General features: G+C 40.0%; 1 protein-coding gene across 1 annotated transcript in view; it reads left to right on the plus strand.

The window, feature by feature from the left end:
• Positions 1-11,869: 11,869 nt before the first annotated feature.
• Positions 11,870-25,036, plus strand: part of tgfbr1b (transforming growth factor, beta receptor 1 b) — a 61,530-nt gene continuing 48,363 nt past the window's right edge. The window contains exon 1 of the mRNA XM_023271778.3: positions 11,870-11,969. Coding sequence (XP_023127546.2) covers positions 11,906-11,969 — 64 coding nt within the window. The 5' untranslated portion in view covers positions 11,870-11,905. The remainder of the gene's footprint in view (positions 11,970-25,036) is intronic.

The following is a 25,036-nucleotide window of genomic DNA, read 5'->3' on the forward strand; positions in this document are numbered from 1 at the left end:
CTTTAGTTCTGCAGTTGGAACTTATAACCATATCTTCACCAAATAGGGTAGGTGATAATGTGGAAGGTTCACCCTCAGCAATACAACACCCTCTACATTGACATAGTAGCACATGATCCTGTAGATAATGCTGTTAAGGCCCCTGATAGTCTACTGGTGGGAAAAACAATAAATTAATAAGTAAACTTGTAGTTCAGCTTTTTCTTGGTTCTTTTCTGCTTGTGATGGTGTCACTGTTATTTTGTCCTGTTCTAAATGTTTGATTGTGTGGATACCACAGCCCTCTGCAGTAATGTGGGGGAATCTCTACATAAAACCACAAGGAACATTAGTGGAAAGGAGGCCAATATCTGAATGACTAGCATACAGTCATGGATTGATGAAGCCAGCAATGTTCCATGCCCCCGGTCTGAAAAGAGCTTTAATGTCCCAAGTGCTGAAGTCTACCCAGAGCCAAATACCAAACCTGAAGTTACATGTTCATGTATTCCTTCTCTGTACTCAGTACAGTCACACAGTCCTATTTTCAATATATTTAAATAATAAAATTTAGTTTCTCAGAATAGCTATTTTAGATAACAGTACCAGACACAAAGGCCACTGTGTGCTCATAGTGACACAACTTCTTAAAGGTTGAGATAAAAAGCACTCTGTCTGAATGAGCACAATGACAGGATTAGGAAATGGTTGCTATTAACAGTGTAATCAGAAGCCCGAGGACAGAGCAGCTCATGGTGAGCTCCTTAGTGGCCTTGGCCTCGACTTTCATTCTTTACTGCAGTCACCAGTAATTTACAAGTTGTATTTTCTTCACTGCATGTAAGCAGACATAGACTGTCTACATCGTGAATGTGTCTGTTTGTTAAGGCTGGAATATATTTTCTGCACAAATGAGCCACGCGGAAATCCACGCGAGAGAACGTGTGCATTTAGGAGGCAACTAAAAAAACAAAGAAGTGCAGCTGTTCTTTTTTGGTCAGCCTTCTAACAGTAGTCTTATAGGTTACATTCAATTTGATGGTATTTTACCAATCTACATTTCAAAGTGTAGTTGTTGGTTTCAATTTAGGTTTTTGCAAGATATAAAGTCTGTTTCATGAGACTTTTTCACCCTGACAATTTGTAGGGAAATACTGAATCCTTAAGCATTTTCTTCCCTAACCCCAGTATATGTCATGGTACGGGGGAAATTTGACCCCAAGGGAGAGAACACATAGAGCAGTCAGCAGGCAGATCAAAATCAAAAAGATTTTACTTACCAAATAACTAGCAATTATAAATTGCCATTCTCTTGGTTCAAACCAATAGAGCTCACACCATGGTCGGCCAAATGAGGTGGCTGGATATATATATATATATATATATATATATATATATATATATATATATATATATACACACACATTTATAAACAACATGCCATTTGACCTCCACACAAAATTAGACAATAATGTGAACCTTACTGGAGTCAGAAGGGACAAGGTGTTATCATGAATTGCTATAAAGAATACAGAAAAGTGTAAAAGACAAAAACAGGTATTAACAATGTATTAGTGCAATGTTATAATACAAAAGGCACTATGACTGTAAATAAGGCAGGGGGGATCCTAGTAGACTAATCAGAGTCTCATTTTGCTCTGTAGAGCACTTTGTGTTGCTCTACAAATAAAATGAAGTCTGATTTGGCCCTGAATACGTTAGAAACAAACAGTGTAACTAAATAGTTACTCTGGATGACAAAGCCTTGACATCCAGCACTATTGTGAGGAACCCTGGAGCTATTTTTGATCAGGATATGTTCTTTAACTTTGGTGCTGTGAACCGCATAGATTTTTTAATAAAACATCTCTTTCATTTTTAGTTCAACAGGCATTTAAGACTCCTTACATAACATTTATTCTTTGTATTCAAATCCCGTTTTCAATAAAGTAAAAGTACCAAAATAAAGGTGTAATAATCATCAGTAAAAATTCTGCATTTAAATTCCTATTAAACAAAAACTAACTAAATATCAGTTAAATGTTGTATTGGCAGTAAAAGCACTTGTTCTGCAGTGTCCCGCATGTGACTAATAAATTATAAACGATGTACCAAATTGTTAATACTGATGCATTCATGTGTTTAGCTGACCATTATGGAACTGATTTGAACTATGCCTTATATAGTTTGGTAGTTGCTGTGGTTTCCAGGTGTTGGTGGAGGTTGTCTAGAATGGAATCCGGAGATGGTCAGGTTGACTGTGGATGATGGACTGAAGGTTCAGGCATGATGCAGACGGAGCAGGTCATGAACTGATGTACAAGAGACAACTGGTTAGAATATTGAGTAAACATACAGAGCAAGGCTTTTATGGTAGAGGTAGATGGGTTGTAGGTGGACAACTCCCTAAGGAGTGCTTAGTCCGATGACTATCAAATGACCTGCACCTGCCCCAAATTATCCACATTATATATGACAGGTCCTGAGTAACTCAGTCTGCAGATTTTGAAGAGTAGGTTTGTAGGACAGAAGTTCAGTGTTTTATATGGAACTGCAGCAGAAGAGTTTAGAATTGTTTGGACACAATCAATTGTTGTTCTATTTTTCTATTTTTCTTTATTTGAGTTTACAGTTTTAACGTTCTATGCAACTACACCTCCTTTAACACTGTAAGATGTTTAATTTGCAACCAATGACAGCCAGTCCCACACACAAGTCAGACCCCTCAGACATCCAGACACAGACTGACTGACAGACACAGACAGACAGACACAGAATGACAGACTGAAAAATCCAGACACAGACTGACAGATACAGAATGACAGACAGACACAGACAGACAGACAGACAGACAGACAGACAGACAGACACAGACTGACAGACAGACAGACACAGACTGACAGACAGACAGACACAGACTGACAGACACAGACTGACAGACAGACACAGACAGACAGACAGACAGACAGACAGACAGACAGACAGACACAGACAGACAGACACAGACTGACAGACACAGACTGACAGACACAGACTGACAGACACAGACAGACAGACAGACAGACAGACTGACAGACACAGACAGACTGACAGACACAGACTGACAGACAGACACAGACACAGACAGACAGACAGACTGACAGACAGACAGACACAGACAGACAGACAGACACAAACTGACAGACAGACAGACAGACAGACTGACTGACTGGCTTTGCCTTTTTGCCTGCTGCGGTTTTGTAACATTCATATGAAAAAGAATTTTGCAAGCAATAAACATATGGGATGGTTCTTTTGTTTGTCTTTTTAGATTTTTTTACGGTTGGAGTTTAGGGTCTTTATTCTATGTGATGGAAAACATTGTTGTCACGCCCTCTAACTCCTACGCCAGGTAGTAGCAGGCTTTTTTCCTCCCTTCGCCCTCCCTTCTCTCTCTCTCCAGGTGGGTATGTGTAAGTGTGGTGTGTGGTTTGTGGGCAGGTGCTTCCAATCTACAGTCACCTGAGGAGGCACACGAGCAGTTGGGAGTGATTTCGACAACTACCTGCCTCCTCCATAAAAGCCAGATGCAGACCACTACTCAACACCGGAACGTTGAATGGCCTTTCTGGAATCCCTGCCTGCTCGTAAACCCTCACCTGGATTCATCACCATTCTCTCATCAGTCTGGACCAACCAAGACCCTCACCTGCCAAGCTCCATCATACACAGCTCCTGCTGCACTGCCGCCATCTGTCACACCACACACCACCTCTGCCTGCCTCGTCCCTTCCTGCTTCCCTTCTCATCTGTAGTCAGCTAAGTTCCCTGCTTGCTCTCTGAGTCCAGCTCTGGTTAGTAGTATTAATTAGTGTTAGTATAATTGCAAGCGCAATTCCAGCTTGCTGTTCCGCCATTCTTTCAGCGTAGTGTTTTGTCCATATTTATTGTTCTGTTGTAATGTTCCTAGCTCGGTATTAATTAGTTTGGGCTAGTTCTGTTGATTTAGTTTATGTTTCTGACTAGACTCTTGTGTTTTGGTTTTCCCCGCCAGCCTCACAGGGGTTGCTGCAAGCTACTTTCAGTTCTGCAGATATCACATGGTACTACCTGTTGTAGTTTTCTTTGACATTGTAAATAAAAGCTGTGTTTTTTTTACTGCAAAACCTGTCTGCTGTGTCTTTGTTGTTCTGTACTTGAGTCTCTGATTCGGCATCGTAACAGTTGTTTGGGTATAGCATCTAACTGATACCATCCAGGTCCCATGACACATATGCCAATCCTGTATGAAGGGCAGATGAGATTTAACTTTGAAAAACTGTCTTCAATTTAATTTAAATTCCAGTTGAGGATAATAAAAGCTGATTTCTCAGTACACCTGTAGAAGACCCTCCTCTAATCATATGTTCATCTTTGCTTGCATCACATTTTGCTGCTGCAGTGAATAAACTTCTCCATGCAGTCATTTCAGCTTCATCTTCCTCTAATCTTCTCTATCATCTGTGAGTCCTGTCTTTCCTCTCTCCTCTGCCCAGCTGCATGCACACGAATCATGCAGGTGATTGGGTGAGGAGGCGGTCTGTCCTTTCCTGGGTGTTAATGGGACCAGCATTCCCATCTGTCCCATCAGGGGCTGCTTGTACTGTCTGGACGCCATCTGCTGCCAACACATCCTTCACCATTACAGAGGCAGACAGGATGGAAGGGAGAAACAGGAGACATTTGTCACTCTGCAGAGGACCATGTGATCCTTCTATTAATGTAAAAACTGACTGCTGCTGTCACCTAAATATGTAACATCACCTGTGTAAACCACACTATGTCTTTGTGCTTAAGTACATTCAATTTGAAATAAAATTATTAACAATACATTCAAGTGCCAAGATTCAGCTCTGATTTCAGCATGTTTACATCTGTACTGAAAGAACTGTGTGTGAAATAAACCTCTTTCTACAAATAAGGCACAAGCTGTAGGTTTTCAGAAATATTTAGACGCTTGGCTACTAAATACTTTTCGGCCATTTGCCATTAGTTTATGGACAAAAATGTCAGAGCTGATTGAGAGTTGACATGTACATCGAGGTGGAACTAAAATCTATTCAAGAGACATCAGTGATGGTTGGTGTATTACAATTAACAGGTGAGTTCATTCTAAATACGCAGCTGTACACAGAAAAACTATTAATGACAAATACAATCTATGTAGATATAGCACTAGCAGAATCAGCTTTAGAGAGGAAATAATGTTGGATTGCAAGGCAGCTGTTCAATCTTTGTTTTAAGGCATGGCTAAACTAAGTGCTAGGCAGATGTTATGCAGATGTGTAACATTGTGATGTAAATGAATAACAGAAGAAAAGCCTGAACTTCAAAAGAAGTGCTGGAAGTTGAGGTCAGGTGCTCTGCACACCAGGCAGTAGGTTATTGGACTTCTGTGCTAGTCATAGATTGGCCATAAAGAACACCATGTTCGAGCATAAAGTGGTTGATGAAATCAACTTTGTATTCATGTCATTAGACCTGTGGCTGTATGCCTTGGACACTCGGGTGAAGAGAGGATCACAGCTGTCAACTGATCACCACTTGGTGGTGAGTTGGAGCCGATGGCAGGGAAGGCTGCAGGTCAGATCTGGTAGTCTCAAACACACAATAAGGGTGAGCTGGAAAAGTCTGGTAGATTACTGCATCAGTGGGGTTTTCAAATCACAAAGCTCTTAGATGGCAAAGTGCGCGGCGTGGATGAGATTTGCCCCGAGATGCTGAAGGCTCTGGACATTGTAGGACTGTCTTGGCAGACACGTCTCTTCAGTGTTGCGTGGGCATTGGGCATGGTGTCTGTGGAGTAGCAGACCGAGGCGGTGGTTCCCATTTTTAACAAGGAGGACCAGAGAGTGTGTGTCCATTGTTGGTGTATTACACTTAGCAGCTTCCCCGGAAGCAACTTATATTTGATGTTTAAGGTCATCGAATGACATCGCATAACAACAGCGATCAACTCAGTGGATCGTGATATGCTGATAGGCGTCTGGGAGGAATTCTCTTATCGCATTGATGTTGCCCATGCTGCAGATGGTGACCACATGGAACACTTGTAAGACAGGAAATAAAAGTTGATTGTGACTAGAATACTTGTGACTTGGCTGGAATTTTCTATTGCTTTTCCTTATTAAAATATTGCATAATGAAATCAGTTCATTCTTTTTGAATAACCCTGTACATTGAGTTTGAGTGAGCTTGAAATGAGCCCTAAATTCTCATTTTTGAGACCCAACAATATCATCATGAAGATGTCAGATTGATGAGTTCCAAATTACGAGTTCAAACATATGATTATACTCATGAAGAACTGAGTTCTTTCACAACACTACAACAGTTTTCAAAAAATAATCATATTTGATTGTCAGGGTCCCTGCCTGACACATAGTTCACCTGGTTTTAGTTAGACTCCTAGGATTATTTAGCCCTACTCCTGCCTCAGGCTTATTTGTGTTTAGTTTTGGTTTGCAGGAAAACCTGTATAATTGTGATCTGCCTCTGCCTGCTCTGTGTGTTTCTCACTTTGGGTTCTGTTCTTGACTGAACAGTAATTCACTAAACGGGTGTTTGTAGGAATCAAAGCACTTCTCTTTAGTTAGCATATCTGCCCCTGCTCTACTTGCTGTTCAATACCTTTTACATTCCAGCCTCTGAGAACCATGCATAATGTAAACGGTTGTATCCTCCACCGTAGGCAGACTGATTGCCCCCACTGAAGGCTCATCAACTAAAAGATGCTCTGCATAATAGACCAATTTTAGCTATAGGGGAAAATGACATCTGGAGAACATCAAGGTGCTTTGAATCTGTCCTCCTACTCTTTCCGCCCAGCCCTCCATCCATAGACTCTTAATATTCATCTTCAAAATCTGCATAGAGATTCCTTAGGGTGTTATTTAGCAAAGAGTTTTCTTCAGCCCACAGGCTTCAAAGGTTTTAAAAGCCCCCAACCCACAGCAACATTATTAGTCATGAGAAGTATGGAAGATGATTCCATACATTGCTCTTCAAAGTAAGTAACTGCACAGGCAGCATGGAAGGAACATAATCTGATAGGTAAATGCCTTGTCCGGGAAGTAATGATTGTTGAACACTCCGCCCTCCGCTTCCTGGTAGAATATTACACAGCACAACTTTTAGTCTGGTTTACATCTGGCCAGAGCTACTGTATCTGATCAGAACTGTGGTTGGGAAATCAAGATACCGTAAATGATCTAGGGTGGTAATAGGAATAGAGCTGTAAGGTTCATGCTCTGGTGAGCATGATTGTGCTCTGAACATTCATGGCAATCTTGAGTTTTTTAGTAAACTGCATGTTTAAAGAAAAAAAAAGCATTCATGTCCAATGGCATTGCACCATAGATCTTTATTATGTACCTGACCAGAGCTGGGGTCCGTTTCACAAACCAGGTTCAACAAACTCTGAGTGTAACCCTGAACTCTGAGTTGACCTACTCTGAGATAGGAAACTCTGAGTTTTCGGTTCCAGAACAGCTGATTTGAGTTGGTTTAATCAACTCGGAGTAGCTTCACCCGGAGTTCAGCGTGTGTACCACAACTATAAAAAGACAGCATCAATGGAGCCATGATTCGACGAGTCACCATGGCAACGGGGAAGCGGAGGGCTGCATTTTTCATCTCACTTGAACAGAAAATCTTAATGCGCTCATATTGCGACTTTGAACACGTTTTTAGAAAGAAGTGCAACACCGCTGCAGCTGCAAAAGAGAGAGAGATGGCGTGGGAGAACATTGCTGCCCGGGTCAATGCGTAAGTTTAAATGTAGTCCTTTGCAATTGCAATATTACAGGGGAAAACTGTTTGAATGGTAGCCCATTAAATTATTTCATTTAGGTGCAATCTCATGGGGGAGAAGCGCACGTGGCAGCAGCTTAAGATGAAATATAAGAACACTCCCTGGGAAATCCTAAAAGAAATTCAAATTACTAATCCCAGTCTGAGGTTGCAGCCCAATGTCATTAAGAGAATATGATTTAAAATTAATTTAACAGATCTCTACATCATTCACCTGCAATCCTGTGGAACTCCTCCTTGATGGTTCTGACAGGTTTATGTCCAGGGAAAACCACAAAGATGATTAAAATTTGTTTCAGGGCCAGGCTCACTTTTCTGACCGTCCTGCATACAGTTGCTTTACTGAAGTGCTCTGCATCGCCGACATTATATAAAAAAACTTCCATTTGCAAAGAACCACAGCACAACACACAATATCTGCTGGGATGTGAGAGCATGACTGTGGTTGGTAATGTTGTAAATGTAAGGACGGATTAGGTTGTTTATGTAGATTATGGACTGTGACGTGAAACGGTACCGCTCAAAAAAATAATTGTCCGGAAATGCGAGAACATCTATGTGTGATCTGACAACAATCTCCCGAAGAATATTTAATTCGCTGCACAGTAACTGGATCGTTAATAAAAGGAAATGCCATTTTGACACACGGCGTGTGACTGAAAAAGGGCAGAGACAGAGAGAAACTTGAGGTTCACTTATTGTGTCAAATATTGCTATTTGACAAAACTGCAATTAATTGCGATTAATTAATTACAACACCTATAATTAATTAGATTAATTTTTTTATCGCGTCCACCACTAGTTATTTTTAATCCTGTTAAAATTACTATTTTAAAATGTACATCCCACAATAATATCTATTAACATTAGTAAAGATAATTCTGTATGTATTCTGCATCCAGTATTCTCAAAAATACTAACTCCCATGCACAAGACCTGTGGAATAAATGGGGTTTAAATTTGGGTAAGATTCACATGTGAAAGCTGCATTGTTGTTGATTCACTTGACCACTTGAAGACTGGGACTAAGGATGTCTAGTCAAGTTATCACAGTAATGGAAGAGCACTAGAGATGGCAGCAGGGATTGTCCTGAGTTTGAGTGCCAAAGAACATGTGAATGAGGTCATATTACAATTAAACAGTGATAGCTGTGTGGGCAGGGCATGTATTGCATGGGTACAAAAGCTGTCAGTAGTTTGTGGTTCTATTCCTTAGCGTCACTGACAGGTGGAACCTTTACCACGAGTCTTTCCGCTGTGGAAGTCAAAATAACAAAAAAAAAAAAAATCAATCTTAACAAAAATGAAGTAGAGCTTTGGTAATCTGTGCTCTCTTGTCTTTCTCAATGACGGAGAGACCTTTGACCATCGGTTTGTACGATGATGCAGTGAGAACCACCTGCAGCTGAATGTGACGAAGATCAAGGAGATGGTGGTGGACTGCAGGAGGAACAAGTCGCCACCCTGTCCTGTATGTATCAGCAGGACTGATGTGGAGGTTGTCCACACTTACAGGTACCTGGGAGTGAGTCTGGACAACCAGCTGGAGTGGTCCACAAACACAGAGGCTGTCTACAAGAAGGACCTGAGCTGGTTCTACTTCCTCAGGAGGCTCAGGTCCCTAAATATATGCAACCCCATGCTTCTGATGTTTTATCAGTCCGTGGTGAGAGCGCCATCTTCTTTGCTGTGGTGTGCCGGGGTGCAGGCATCAAGTTGAAGGATGGCAAGAGACTGAATAAACTCATCAGGAATGCACAGTCTGTTGTTGGCTGCCAGTTGGTCACCCTGGAGGAGGTGGTGGAGCAGAGGATGCCGACCAAACTGCTGGCCATCATGGACAACATCTCCCACCCCCTCCATAAAGCTGTGGACAATCTGAGGGGCAGCTTCAGCAGCAGACTGATACAAGGAATGGTACAGGAGGTCATTCCTCACCACAGCAATAAGACTTTTCAATGCATCTGCATCTGGCAGATCACAAAAGGACTCTAGCACTTTGTCTGCTGATGAAACCACTTTACATCCTGGACATTTTACATCCTAAAATCCTTCATTATATTTGTAAACTTATCTGCACCTACTTATGTCATTTGCACATCTAAGCACATTCTCATTTGCACATTCTGTTCATTTGCACACTTCTGTATCACTTGTATATTGTTGTATATTCTGTTGATTTTTTCTTTCTGTATTAGATTTTCTATATTTTTATTTTATCTTATTTTACCTTCACTTTATACCCTACACTAATATTCTGTGTTGTCTTATTGTTTACCCCTTTGTTGAATATCCCTGCTGCTGTAAGAACTGAATTTACCTCTGGAGATTAATAAAGTCAGTCTAAGTTGAAGCCTAAAACCATCCAACTGCAGGCAGACACAGAGACAGGTGGCGTTGTAATTACTGAATGCGTATTCATGTCCCCCACTAAATCCCAAATCACTAATTTTGTCCTGGAGTAAAACATTTTCTATCTCTGAAAATTCTTTTTTGCTTTATTGTGTTTAATTAGAATTTTTTTTACAACATCATTCTGCGTTCATAACAATACAGTCACTGACCTTTACACTATCTTCTACTGGTTGCTTGTAATTTTGTGATATTTTTGTGAAAAATAAGAGCTTTTTGTACCACTCTGCTCATTGCAATCCACTCTGGATGACTGCGTCAACTAAATGCCAAAATTGTAAATTCAAATGGGAGAGCTACAAGCATTAAAACTTGAGCAGCACTTGGTTACTGCTAAGAGCAGGTGGTGCCTTTGTTTGTGTGTGTGTGTGTGTGTGTGTGTGTGTGTGTGTGTGTGTGTGTGTGTGTGTGTGTGTGTGTGTGTGTGTGTGTACTAGTGGGATGGAGTGTCAGAGGTGCCTCTCCATTTAACAACATCTGTTTTTGTGAATATATTTTAAATATAATCCTATGTATTTTTGTTTCTTTTGCATCCCAACATTTATTTATCTGTCATGGTATTTGTTTGATCAGCACTGCAATTCTTATTCTCCACATTTTGGGGATAAATATGCATGAGAGTGCACCACTCTGTGTGTGTGCAAATGAATGAGCGCGTGTGTGTGTGTGTGTGTGTGTGTGTGTGAGTGTGTGCAAGGCAGGGCTCAGTTGGACATCAAATAATAGGCCATCATCAATCTCTGTCAAACTCTCCAGGGACTAAGGACTGTGTGTGTGTGTGTCTGTGTGTGTGTGTCTACTCAAGAGGTGGAGTATATGTGGATGAGACAAAGGAAGGGTTATATACAGGGGGTTTTGTGTGTGTGTGTGTGTGTGTGTGTGTGTGCGTGTGTGTGTGTGTGTGTGTGTGTGTATTTGTAACAGTAAGACATCTGGACGAGGTACATGGATCCAGCCACAGCATGACATTGAGGATATCTTATCATTAAGAATATTATTTCTATTTGCTGATGTTATTAATATGATAGTTTTCCTCAGTCTGAGCCACTGTGACATGGTTTTTCTGTTGGACAAAATCTTTCTCTCTGTCCCACAAGTACAAGAGTTTTCCCTCCTCATAAAGAGGTTTTGGAGCATTTAATCCAAACCCACACATTGTGACATATTCCATTTTGCTCTTCTTTAAACCGGAGTTTCCTCAGATTTTGAGCACTTTTTTGATCAACACTGGGTCATCAGTATATCTATTGTTATTATAGTGATGGTCTCGTATCATCGAATTAAGTCAGGGTCAAGTCACCATTATTTAAATCAACCTGTCTAGCATGAATATATACTTTAAAACTTGACTTTACAGTGTGTGTGTGTGTGTGTGTGTGTGTGTGTGTGTGTGCGTGCGTGCGTGCGTGCGTGTGGCAGAGTAAAATAATGAATATGAGATGACAATGACTTTATAAAAATTCACGCTTTGTCATTGCGGTGAATAGCAAACGTTTGTTTACTGGAGTGGTAGAGTTGCTCCAGTAGGGTGAGGTGTGGCAGCACAGTCTGCCAATCAGCATCGCTTTTCACTCGAACAGGCACTGGTTGGGCGGGACTTACTCCTCTGTCAGCCAATCCGCGTCTACCTCCCTCAGAGTGGGGAGAAGTTAGCAGTCGAGTGCCAGTCTGGTCCGTAGCCACGATGGATGCAATACCATGCTTCTTGCTCGTCCTCCTGTTCGGGACAAGGATACAAGAAAATACTGGTAAGTGCCTTGAAGTGCACACTGTGAAGGCAGTGTTTTGTTTTACTCGCGTGTTTCTCGAAAGTTATACCGTGTGGTGTTGTGAGTTCGGTTAGAGAAGCTCTTTGTTCAAGAAGCCCGAAGAAGCAGAGTGTGTCTAACTAAGATGGCGCAGGGTCTGCGGCCAGCCTACTGCTGCCTGTCTGAGGAATGTTTATTGTCTGGGGGAAAAAGGAGCAGGGAGCTAAAAGTCACACTGGGCTTTAAAAGGCTGACTGCCATTAGGTCCGGGTCAGAACTGGCCCGGGTTTAGCCAAGCTTAACTCACGGCATTTGGATTCTACTTTACCAACAAAGAGCACCCAGAGTCCGTCCAGAGGAACAGTCCACAGTTTGGCAAATACAAAGTTGGCATCACAACTGAGTGATGTTTGCTTTTTGTCAAGTATTAGTTGTCCATTTACCTTGTGGCTGGAGTCATCCAGACTTGAATACCACTATGCTGCGGATTGACATTATCTATCGGTGTAGCTTTGTTTCACCTCGGATGCTATGGTGTTGTTTGGATCCGTTTAGAGTTGCGTTAAGGAAGAAAACCCTAACCCCATTTCTCACATTTTCCTTTCGTTTGTCTGGTAGCAACATTGACCGTCTCACTAAACTATTATCAGTGTTAACTGGTGGTGTAACTTACCATTTATTGTCTGACAGATGCTGCTAGCTTTTATATTTTTTTTAATTTTTAGTTTAATTGCAACTTAAGAATAGTTTACATTGAAGAGATAACAGTTTTTTTCGTTGTAATTAGTGACCGTAGTTGTATTAGTTCAGACATGCAGCATAGAGGGTTTTGTGTTTTTTAACTACGTAGCGTAGCTGCCACGGTTAAACCGCATGCTGCCAAAGGATGGGAAAGAATTTCTGCAGTGCTTCTTCATTCTCCCAGTTTATCAATAACTTAAAAAACACACCTTGGTACAACTAATTCCGTTCAAAATGCACCAACTGTTGTATGCTGCTTAAAACTTGAAGTTATCTGGTGTATGGTAGACGTCCAAACGACACCCGATTCTCGAATAACACGACTTTGGAAATACCTTTGCAGCGATAGTTTGGTTCATTAATTGCAGCGGAAGAAGACTGCGGTTGAAACGTGTAAGGAGACCTGGCGTCTGTCGTGTCGGAATAGACGGGAGTCTCCTGAACAATCTGAGTCATGTGTAATGGGCTGTTTGTGGTTATAGATGAGCAAGATTGAATTATCCTGCACGATATGTGAAGTGGATTCGGCATTTATAGGTCGTCATTAGAGGACGGCACTGACACATCAGCCACTAGCGCTGCTATTACTGATGCTTCCTCTCATTGTGCTGACATTTTTATTTTCGTTTTGCAACAGAACTGTTGTTCTTTGTTTAAAAAGACAGGATGTGATTGCTAAAGGAGGGGCTGTTTTCATAGGTGCAAACAGCCAATAGCGTGTTTTTTTCCTATTGATTTGCAGACTCATGCGTTTCCTTTGTGTGACATTCCTTTGTGTGTGGAGAGAGACACAGAGAGCCTCATCACTAGGGGAGCAGCACGATTTTCAAACAGCATGCATAAAGATCTCATTAGAACCTCCCCATGCCAAAAGCATGGTCGTGTCCTCATATACCCCATTGCTGTCTCAGATGTAGGCTGGATATTAAATTGATATGTTGGCTCACGGACACACAAGAAGGGAGGAAATTTCGCTTTCTTTGTCCAGCAATAGGATTGTCATGGCATGGGTCCACGCTTGGAGCTGCATCATTTACATCAGAAAAGAATCTAATGTTTTAGATGCAGGATAAAAAAGAATCAGTGTATAGCACCCATTTCAGCTGTGATGTGAGTAATGTTAATATCCGGGCTGTATATTAGATTTAACACATTTACAAAAGGATTAAATTGAGATAGATATGATAGAACCAGAAAGCACCTTTATTGATACTGTTATATGTCATGTTGCTGTTCAGCACCACACCCCTGTAGCTCACACAGTTGCTTCAGCTGCATCGACACAACAGCATCTGCACACTTCTGAGTGCTGGCAGTGGGCTAAATTAGGTGGTGTCACTATTACTGTCTTCAACCTATCGGCCTCCGTCATCCTCCATCCTAATAGGTTCTATCCTCGTGGTCTGTCACTCTCTTCTTCCATCAGCCATCCAACCTTGTATTTTCTGTTCTTAGTCTTGTGCTACTCCCCCAGTCCCCTTTAGGCCTAGTAAATAAGTGGGCTACATTTAGCTTTATATATAACTGACAAGTGTTGTCTCAGCACTCTGAATCAAATGCAGGCAGTCCAGTGTCACAGGAAACTTCAAATCAATCCCAAGTGTGCCTGACAACAGAGGATGTGGTGATCAGTTTAGGATGTTATCTCATTTCATCTTGTGTCTAGGTTGGTACTGGTTATGAAATTTCTGAAATGTCTTAAGCTTTGAACTTACGTTATATTCTGTAATGTGTACTTCTTTCATACAGACAGTAGACAAAGTGTAGACTATGTATGCAGGAAGGTGTTTGAATGCAAGAAATTAAAAGGAATTTGGTGACAGATGTCAGAAGATAATGTGATTAAACTTTTTTCATTTTCTCTGTTTGTGTTTGGTTTCTTTGCTTGGTATGAGAGCTTCTATTGTCATTTTTTGGCTGGACCGAAAGTCTGCTGTAGCAGCATAAGGTTTCATCATAACAGCTCTTTTTTTTAAAAAAAATTGTGCATTTTTCATACAGCTATGGGATGGGAACTTAAAAAAAATAATTGTGCGATGGTGTTACAACCCGCTCACCAAGATCATGTTTTTAAAACCCTCTTTGGTAAATGGGTAATTGGTGTCATGTTTTTGCTGAGGTGAAAAGCAATTATATCTGTATTTTCTCTGCAGTTTGGATCCTGTTGTGTATGGTGTAACACTGGCAAAGGCCTTAGATATTATTATTTTTTGCCTTAGATAAAAGTCAGATCTGGCTTTGCCATTGTCATGCAGAGCTTTGTGTTTCTGATTTAGATGGGTTAACAAATTAGTCGTGTTGCCACATTGGCAAGACACTGCTGACACAGTAGCTGTAGTCAAAATATTTCCATACATCCGAGGGCCCTGCCACAAAGCAAGTTGGGCATTGCCAGGGTTTCTTTCTGTAAACCTGAAACCCCAGTGAGAGATAACTTGTACTACAGTGGTGGTTATTACCTTTCTTTGTTAACCAAGCTTTATTTTTCAGACTTTGTGTGTGTTTACATCAAAGGGGCTGTAACTCATGTAACTCTATTACAGTCGATCAGTGGTGTGCCACCTACTTCAGTCAACAGGTTGCTACAATAGAAAGCAATGAGGAATATAGAAATTTATGATGGTGAAAAATGCTGCTTCTGCAAATGATGCAAGACAGGAATGCTGGTAAACTGTTAATTGTGTGCTGATGTATGTATTTTATTGATCAATGCAGCCTCATATTTTTGTCATGACTAAAATAATAATGTGTTTTCTAGGTTGTGTTCTGTCAGCTGCAATACCTGCAGTGTAAACAGGCTAGGCACCTAATTGGGCCAGACATTAAAACATATTTGTGCGATTTCTGCATCATCAGTGGAATACATGTTGGCAACATGATGCATACAGTATGAAAATCCTCATTAGGGTTTCGGGGGGCTACATATAGAGACAAACAAGCACACTCACATTCACATCTACGGACAAATTAGGATCACCAATTCACATCAGCATGTCTTTGGACTGTGGAAGCTGGAGTACCCGGAGGAAACCCATGCGTGTACAGGGAGAATATGCAAACGCCATACAGAAGGATCCCAGGCCCAGTCTGGGGATCCTCTAACTGTGAGGCGACAGTACTAACCACCAAGCCACTGTCCAGCCCCACAAATTTCATATCATTTTTTTTTAAAGTTACTGAATAGACCGACTTCTATTGTAGATAAGTCCTGGAAAATCAGAATGATGTGAGTTTTCTTTTTGTATTAAGCAGTGAAAAAGTTCATTTTTCCCTGACTTTCTCATTGCACTTCCTGCAGTGTGACTATTGGGCATGCGGACATCAAAGTGTCGTTGATGAAATGATATATCGTGCAGTCCAGCCTAAGTGGCTTGTCGATGTTGCTGATTGCTGCTATGTTTGAAAGTTAGTCGGTAAAAGTAAAAATATGATAAATGTTAGATCAACAGGCTGAATGACAGATCAAGCCTAAGTTCTCTATTACATAAACTGTGTTCTTTTACCAGCAGAGTAGTGTAGCCTCAGCTGGTTGATAAATACATCAGAGTTTTGTGGTTCACAACCATTGTTCATCAGTGTTGTTGATAAACCTGTGATTTAGGTAAACAGATGAAAAAGCAGGGTTGCGTGTTTATTCTATTATGTAGAATAAAACTCAAAAACTTGGATACTAATGAGCCTCATTGTGCGTTGCTTTGTGGCACTTTATTTAGTCTTTGTACAGGCATTTCAGTGCACTTTTAATTTTGCTGTTTTCCACTACTGCTCAAAGCAAGATTTAAACTAGTAGCAGGAATTCTCAAATAGTGTTACATGGAAAATTGCATGTCGTGTATGTCAAATTGATTGATGACTTTTTAGAAGAAGTAGTTTATAGCCCAAATATAGTGTCCTTCAGAACAACAATGACAAGGAAGGAGCATATGTTAGTAAAGCAATAGTCATTGGACCTTTCATCCAAGCAATTGCCATGGGATTATCACGAGTCATTTGCTTCCTCTTTTCTGTAGGGTTCAACAGATATGTTATAGTTGCGTTTAAAAAAAAATAAAAAATCTTGATACCGATTGTGTCAAATTCCACAGAGACTGCCATTAGTTGATGTTTTGCGCTCTTATCTGCACTGTGCTTTTGCCCCATTCCCCAGTTGCTAGAGGCCATTTTTTTGCATATGTTATGTGTTTCTACAAAATGCTTGTGTAGCGTTGTATTTCTGGGTGCCATGTGCTGCTGCTGTCAGTACTAGCAGTGGAGGAATGCCAGGCATGCGCGTGACCCTGGATGCCTGTTGTCTCAGTGCAAGGAACCACGACTAATTTGAGAGGTTGTAGCCATGCCAGTGGCCATTGGATTCAAAGGCACCAGTGCGTTAATGAATGGTCCCCTATTCTGCTCTCCATCATGGATAGGCCACAGAATCACAAACTCAACTGCTGAGTCTCTGTTTCTGAGAAAAGGCAGTTATGGTTGTTTACTTCAGATGGGAATAAGAATAGCAATGGCTCGCAAATCAGAGTAGTTGTGCTTGTGCTTTAAACTTGTGAATATTAGATAAACCTACAGACTACTGGTTGCAGTATTTTCTTGTTGTTTGTATGCAAGAGGTGATCAACTAATTTAAAATGAGTAATTTTGTAGTTCATTAAAAAGAATGGTGTACACTGTGTTTCCCATTTGTACTGAATACACCACCACTGTGCTAAAACTACAAGCCAACACACCTCCCACTTCCCCTCCTCAGTAAACTGATGTGGTTTTACCTGTCTCAGAGTGTGATGCTTTGAATTTAACACAGAGAGGAAGCAGCAGCAAAAAAGGTCTGTTGATTGTCTTTGTTTCTTTTCCACTTTTGGCTTTATGTCAAATAATGATTCTGCATCTCAGAGATGAAGTGCCCCCAATCCTCTTCAACCAACACAGAACAAGCCATATTATCTTGCCCACTGCTGTTTTCTTCAACGTACATGTTGTCTTTTTCACTGAATATGATTATGTCGGCCTATGTTATGCACAATTGCAATAATTGTAGTTAAGTGGTTATACTTTGGGGTGGCTGGTACTGTCTATTCACAGCTAGAAGGTCCATTCACAGGTTTCCTCCCACAGTTTAAGACAAGTTTAGGTCAACTGGTAATTCCAACTTGGCCATGAGTGGGAGTGGTTATCTCTGTGTTGGACATGTAATGGACTCTCCCCTGCAGTCCTACAGAGAATAAAGCGGTGAATAGAAAGTGGATGGATAGAAATATCTATTTTGAAAAGAATGCCCTGATGATGCAACCACTCGCAAGAGAGAAAGGATTAGAGTATTTCTGCCGTGCAAGTTTTTGTGACTTTTCAGATGCTGCTGTGCAGTGAGTTGACGTATTGAGGATCAATATTTTTACATGCTCTTGGCCAGCAAACATATTAAACATACAGCAAAGATGCAGCCCAACATATTTGAATGTTTTCTTAATCTAGCAGTATTTCGACATGGAATTAAATTTTTTGTTCAAAATGTAATTTTTAAAACTTGGGGGTGTCCAAGGTCAGATATACTTTTTCCTTTTAGCTGCTGAGAATCAATACTGATTCAGCGACTTCTGTATATCGAATTTTGTAAAGAATATTCTGCACAAGTACATGCTTTGTGTTGCACTATATTTCTGAAGATGTATTTGCAAGTTTGTTTACACTTTTTTTGTTTACATGGTGTTCTTTGGGCTATATTCACATAATTGTTTTTTTTAACAGGAAAAGACACAGCTGTGTGTAGAGTTTCAAATGATCAACTTTTAAATCATTTATCTTGGATACATCATCCAAATAAAGTTTAAAAGGAAACCACTAATTGCCAGTAGATTGACTTCCACAGCCAAACGCTCACACTACATTGTGATCTTCCAAGAGAACCTGTGTTCTTGCTGCACTGTTAGTCCAAATGCTCTGGTTTACAACTCTCTTAAGGATACTTTGTAATATCTCACTAAAGCACAGGTTTTTACCACATTACTAGAGTAAACGTTTCTCCAGTTACCTGCTTAACGTATTTGTTCTGTTCGAGATACAGTTTTGCAGCAGTACAATCATTTTAGTGTTGGTGACGATATGTTTCACTTAATGTGTTTTTTTTTTCTACTAGCACAAAACCTTTTAGCAAACATGCTTGCAAACAAGCATGTTGAACATAAATCTAGCAAAATGCATCAAAATGTTGTTTTTTCAATACTTCAGATTATAAAAACTGAGTTTTAGCTAGTTAACTCTTTTCACATTGGTTCAGGGCTCAACTGGGACAGGTGTTGGTTTTTTGTAGGGAAAGTACAAGGTATTTAGTTAAATGAATAACTGGTTACACTCAGAATATATAATTGACATGGAAGTGCCCCCAGCCCAGATTAATCTCTAGAGTTCAGTTACTGAAAAAGATTTTACACAATAAATGAAAAATAGTTAAGTATGTAATGACTGAATTTCTTTAAAAAAAACAAAAAAACAACATATCACTAATAAGTAATTTAAGATTATGTTTATACATGCACATCTGAGTGCATCAGAACAGAATAAGACAATTTGTGAGGAATGTTTGACTGCAATGTTATATCTCACTCCTACCCAGACCAAAGGGACTTTTGTGTCTGGACAAATGGAAAGTAAATATAAGGGCCTCAGAAAGTTGATATCAACTCATGTTGTATTGAATTGAAGTGCTTGGTGTTGGCCTTTGTTGATGCCATTACTTTGTTCCTCTCTTTATATATCTGCATCCTTACACTTTACAGTTCCCACTCAACTGTATCATTTTTAAATGATTTTTGACCATATTTACTTGATGCTTTATTTTTGTCACAAAGTTTTGGTTTAATGCATATTTCCATTTGTATGAAAGTACAATTGCACAAACACGTTATGAAACTTCTGCCATGGGTGTTACTTGGATGTAGAGGTGGTAGTGTAGTGTAGCAGAGCAGACTGTAATAACCAAGTGTGTTTAAGATGTAGGACGGGGGGCCAGGCACCAAAGCAGCCAATCAGAAAGTCAGCCGGTTCAGTCTGAGCTGTGAGTCAGCCGCTTCAAACAGTGTTCCCCTCTCTGGCCTCCATTAACTACCTCTGGTTCTCTCCACCTCCGCCTCTTTCCCATCCCTGCTTCACTCAGACATCTGTGTGTCTGTGTGTGTGGAGAGAGGAGAGGAGGAGAGGGGGGGGGCAACACAGTCATTTATCTGAAACTGCCTGGCTGCTGGTCTGTCAAGCTTTGACAAAAATGTGTAAAAGCAAAAAAGTGCTGTTTAGCAATTGGTGAACAAATCACCTCACATTAAGAATCTCAGGTCTTACCATCTCCAAATCAGCATTGATTCACAAATCTTTATTTATTGGTAAAACAATAATTATGCAAATGATGTCAAACATCTTGGATTAATCTTATAAAGGCAGGTTTAACACATTATAAAATTGAAATAAACTTGCAAAGAAAAAAAACTGTCGTCCATTTCTGCTCATATAGTATAGAGCTCAACCTATTATTGGCCTGGCCCATTATTGGATCAGTAGTCTGACTCAGCAGATGTAGGTTGTGCGTATAAGCCTGTGATTGGCCAATTATGTCAGTTTGCATACTTTCCCCCCTTCCACTATCTGCGGTGAAAATGAAACTGAAAGTTCTGCAGATGATTTGGATCATGCAGTAAAGCAGCCATGCTAGTTTTTTGTTGTGGATTGTCAATTGTCTTTTTTTTATCACAGTCCTCCTCTCTCTGCATGCAAATGTTCCACCTAAGCAATTTCATCCATCACTATTTTGAGGGAACACCGAATCTACATCTTCTGCTAAGCCTATGATGACTGTGGTTGATCATAATGTACTACAGAATGGGCTGGCAAAGCAAGATACTTGGATCAGATATTAAGCATTTTTCTGTTCATGAGTATTGTTGCTGATGTTTTTAAGCAATTCTCGATAAAATAAATTGAATGTACAGTCTTTGACTTTGATGCAGCAGCCTTTCTGTCTTTAGTCTCCACTCTGTTCTCAAAAAATGTACTGTCCACAGCTTTGTCTGTCTGGTTGCTTGTCAGGAGTAATAGCCTCTGAGCACTTAATGATAAATCCTGACATGAACAACTGATGTAAAATCAAAAATTAGTCATTGCTAAAGCATAAAGTCATTTCAATATAGTTTGGTGTTAGTGTTATGCCAAATTGTGATGCCAATTTTTTAAAATTTTTAACTAGGGCTGGGACTCGTTAATATTGATTAATAAATTACACCAAAAATAACGTGTTAAATAAATTAACACATTTAATCGCAACTTTCTCAGTTCCCTCATTTCTGGCACACCGGTAACTCTGATGAACAGCCCAGTAGGTGGCGGTAATGAACCTAAAGTCTGTTTGTAGCCATGAAGAAGAAGCACAGGAAGCACTGATTGAAGTCAGGCACCGGTGAACAGTGAAGGAAGACGAGATTGAGCTTGTTGGGCAGAAGGTTTTCTTTTAAAAATCTTCCCGATGGCAGCTTGGATAAAAGCCTGGTTGTGTGTAAATTGTACAACAAAGAGTTTTCTGATCACTGCGTCCCTTCAAGCCAACGGCTTCACCTCAATGTAAAACATGTTGGTGTTAGCACCAGAGCTAACGTTAGCTATGACAGTCCTGCTAATGGTGTAGCCATCCCATAATAGACCACTTTTCAAGACAGTGAGTTTACAAAAAGTCTTAAAACTTTCTGAAGCTCCTTGAACTACTTATGCTGATTTTATGTGCCATACAGTGGGGGGAAAAAAACTAAATCCAGGCTTTAAATCATCAAAATCACTTTTTTCTATATGTCCCATTTTAAATTTAAAAAAAAAAAAAATTTTAAATTTTAAAAGCGTATGTCTATTCATTGATTCAAATGTCAGCCACAATTTTATTTGAATTGAAAAACTTTATTGCTATTTGACAAGTGCAATTAATTGCAACTAATTAATTACAAAGCTTGTAATGAATTAGATAAATTTTTTTAATCGTGTCCCATCCACATTTTTAAAATTTATATCACTTTCAAATATCAATTTTCAGTCTTTTTGACTACCAATAATCGGTTATTGGTCAACACCTCATACAGATTACTAGGTAATGATGGCTTTTGTACCTGAGGGCTGTTTTCCACTGCTTGAGACAACACGGCGGAGCACGCCGCTTTTCTTTTCTTTTCTTTTGGACTCCCTTTTCTACATACCACTCTCAACAAATTATTGATATTTTTATGAAAAAAGAGGACATTCTAGTTAATAGAGTTAGCTTAATGCAATGTAAATCAGAATTATATCAGGAGACTGGTAAAGATTTTGAATGCAAATATTGGTGTGTTTAAGTGAGTTTCCGTGACATGGGATTAGTAAGGACTAGTACAAAAAACTTGAACTGAATTAAAGACCCAAAAGTAGTGCTGGGCGATATGGAAAAAATCATATATCACGATATGGATTATTTTATATCACGATAACGATATATATGATGATATACCACAACAAAGTATGTTTTCAGTTATTCTCTGAAAAGTTTGACAAAAATTTCATTGCTTACTTTTCTCCATGAAACTTCAACCTCTTGCTAGGGCTGGACCCGAATATTCGGTCCCCATGGTGGTATGCGGATATAAATTTTGAGATCCGAATATTCACAAATCATTTGTCAGTGGAGCGCTGTCTCTAATTTATACAACTAAGTGTGTTGAAGCTTCCTTTTTGTGGTGCATTTGTGATGGTTAAGGGTATCCTTTCTACTAGAGTTGGCTTGAAGCAGGTCCTCATGGGGACAGTGACAACAGCCTTTCTTGCCTGCCTGGCAGGCTACTTGGAAGAGAAATGTTGTTTGGTGAAGTCTTCCGTTACAAAACGGTGAACAAGACATTTGGAACATGAAGTTGATGATTATTTTGTTACACGACTTGATCATGGACTCTACCATGAATTGCCTATCGTAACTGACTTTGCGTGCATCCGTGTGCTCTGTGTCTGGGTCGGAGCAGCTGCCAGGATGGCTGTCTAACCTTTAGATCAAACTGTTGCATATTTATAAGACCAGTGGCTCAGACAAATGCACTGCATTCTCACCCTCTCTCATTCTCAATCTGTTAAGTCATTCCTACGTTTCTCTGTTGTGTACTAACAAGAGACTGCCTCACTGGCATTTAATCTTCACTAATAAAAAAGGGAAGGCTGTATTGCACATACGTTGTTTTCAGAAGGATAAGTTGCAGTTGCTGAAACTGTCAGCAAACAGTCCATGTGTCCAAATGCATGTTCAAGTGCAGACAGGCAAAACAGTCATTGTTATGACCAATTTCTCCATTTACAAATTGTAGCGAGACAATTGATGCATACACACATAAAAACGTGCATACTAATGTATCTGTATTTAAGAGGTACTGTTGTTTAGTTCTGCCTTTTTGAAAGTTCAGACTGAAGGCAAATTATACTGACAGTGTAGTCTGTTACTTTAATTCCCAGCCAGGCTTTGTAGGCTACCTCTGCACTCTCATAGTATGGTTTCCTGTCCAAAACTGATGTCAAGGACAGTGTGTTGATGTCTGTTATAGTTTGAACCAGCGCTTGGTTTTCACCATAGTGCTGAGCTTTGGCTCAGGCTTTGACCTGCAAGGGTAAACAGTTGGCTGTAATTTGTGTTTATAAAAGAGGGATGCTCAGGGTCTGTAGCAGTGAGTCCCCTTTCCCAACACACACACACATACACATTCAGAAATCACATCTGGTGTGGACAAAGGGCTGGCCATTATGGAGCTGACTGGGTTGATGGGGGTACGGTGGACAGGGCGGGTGGGGCCATGACCTATGGAAATGACTCTGGGAGCTGAAAGGTACCACTGAAAAGGGGGAGTGAACTTGCACACAAAAGCACGCACACACGCACACACACACACACACACACACACACACACACACACACACACACACACACACACACACACACACACACACAGAATGATCTAAGAAATGGAGTGGGGGCAGGGAAACGTGGATGGTAACATGTAGAGTGTGTGTGTGTGTGTGTGTGTGTGTGTGTGTGTGTGTGTGTGTGTGTGTGTGTGTGTGTGTGTGTGTGTGTGTGTGTGTGTGTGTGTGTGTGTGTGTGTGTGTGTGTGAGAGATAGCATATTTGCATTTCCTTTTTTTAATATTTGAGTCTAAGGATTACTGGAATTGAGTTATATATAAATGTATTGTGATATTTTAGTATAACCTGTGTGGGTCGTTGCCCACAAGGATTAATTTAACCTTTATCTACTTTGGTGACATTAAGTGTTTCAAAATGTGTTTACATAAATTTGTACAAAATAACTTACAACATTTTAGCATGTAACAGTACACAGAATTCCACAGTTTGTGATGTACAATGTATTTATACATGAACAGGATTGTAGCACAGTATGGGAAGCTATACCCTATTTATTTAAATATGAAAATGCAATACAAATATTTTGTCTCCAAAATTATTAAATAATTGTGATGCCATTCGTGCCATGATTATGATTCTGGCGATAATTATGCAGCCTTAACTTGCTTGTAGTTCAACTTTCAAGGCCAATCCTTCTAGAATGCTTTAGCTGACATAGCTAGCTTTGGTAACCTGAGTACACAAACCTAAATTGACATCTAACAGTAATGTTTTTGGATTACAGAAGTTTCGTACTGCATCCCCTGCTTTAAAATTCAGACCAAACACGCATACTGTTACATTCCTATTGTCCATTATGTCTATGCAAAAAAAGACAGAAGAAAAGCAATATATGTGATGTCAATGTCATATTTACTTTTTGGATAGTTTTCTGTGATCTTATCAAGGAAAAATTGAATGGTGAAAATTAGTCTGAAAATACAGTGAGACCATCAGTTGCTATTCAAGCAGGCGTAGACCACTTAATAATAAAAATGAAATGTAATAAAATGAAATATATTAGGATTTCTAAGTGTAATTCTATGCAGGAGAGTCGATCTCTGTGGAGATTGTGGTTTCCATGGTAACAAAAATAAGACAGCTCACGAGTTGGGCGAGAAGGGAGGTGTGATGTGTTCATGGGACTACACATTGACCAAGGTGTTGCTTGTAGAGAATACAGTAGCGTGGTTTAGGGTGAATAGGAGTATTGTTGAAAGGGTGCAAAGTATTCATGGAAGAAGAGGCATTGCACTCACTCCACATTTTAGCTTTTGTCATTAGTACCAGAGTACTCATTAGTAAAGGTACTTGGCAAGTGATTGAGTTGGGATTTTAGTCCATTAATGAAACACAATAGAATCCCAGTCAGACTAGTCACTGTCTTTAATAGTGTT

This window comes from Amphiprion ocellaris, chromosome 22, assembly GCF_022539595.1.
Source record: "Amphiprion ocellaris isolate individual 3 ecotype Okinawa chromosome 22, ASM2253959v1, whole genome shotgun sequence".
NCBI lineage: Eukaryota > Metazoa > Chordata > Actinopteri > Pomacentridae > Amphiprion > Amphiprion ocellaris.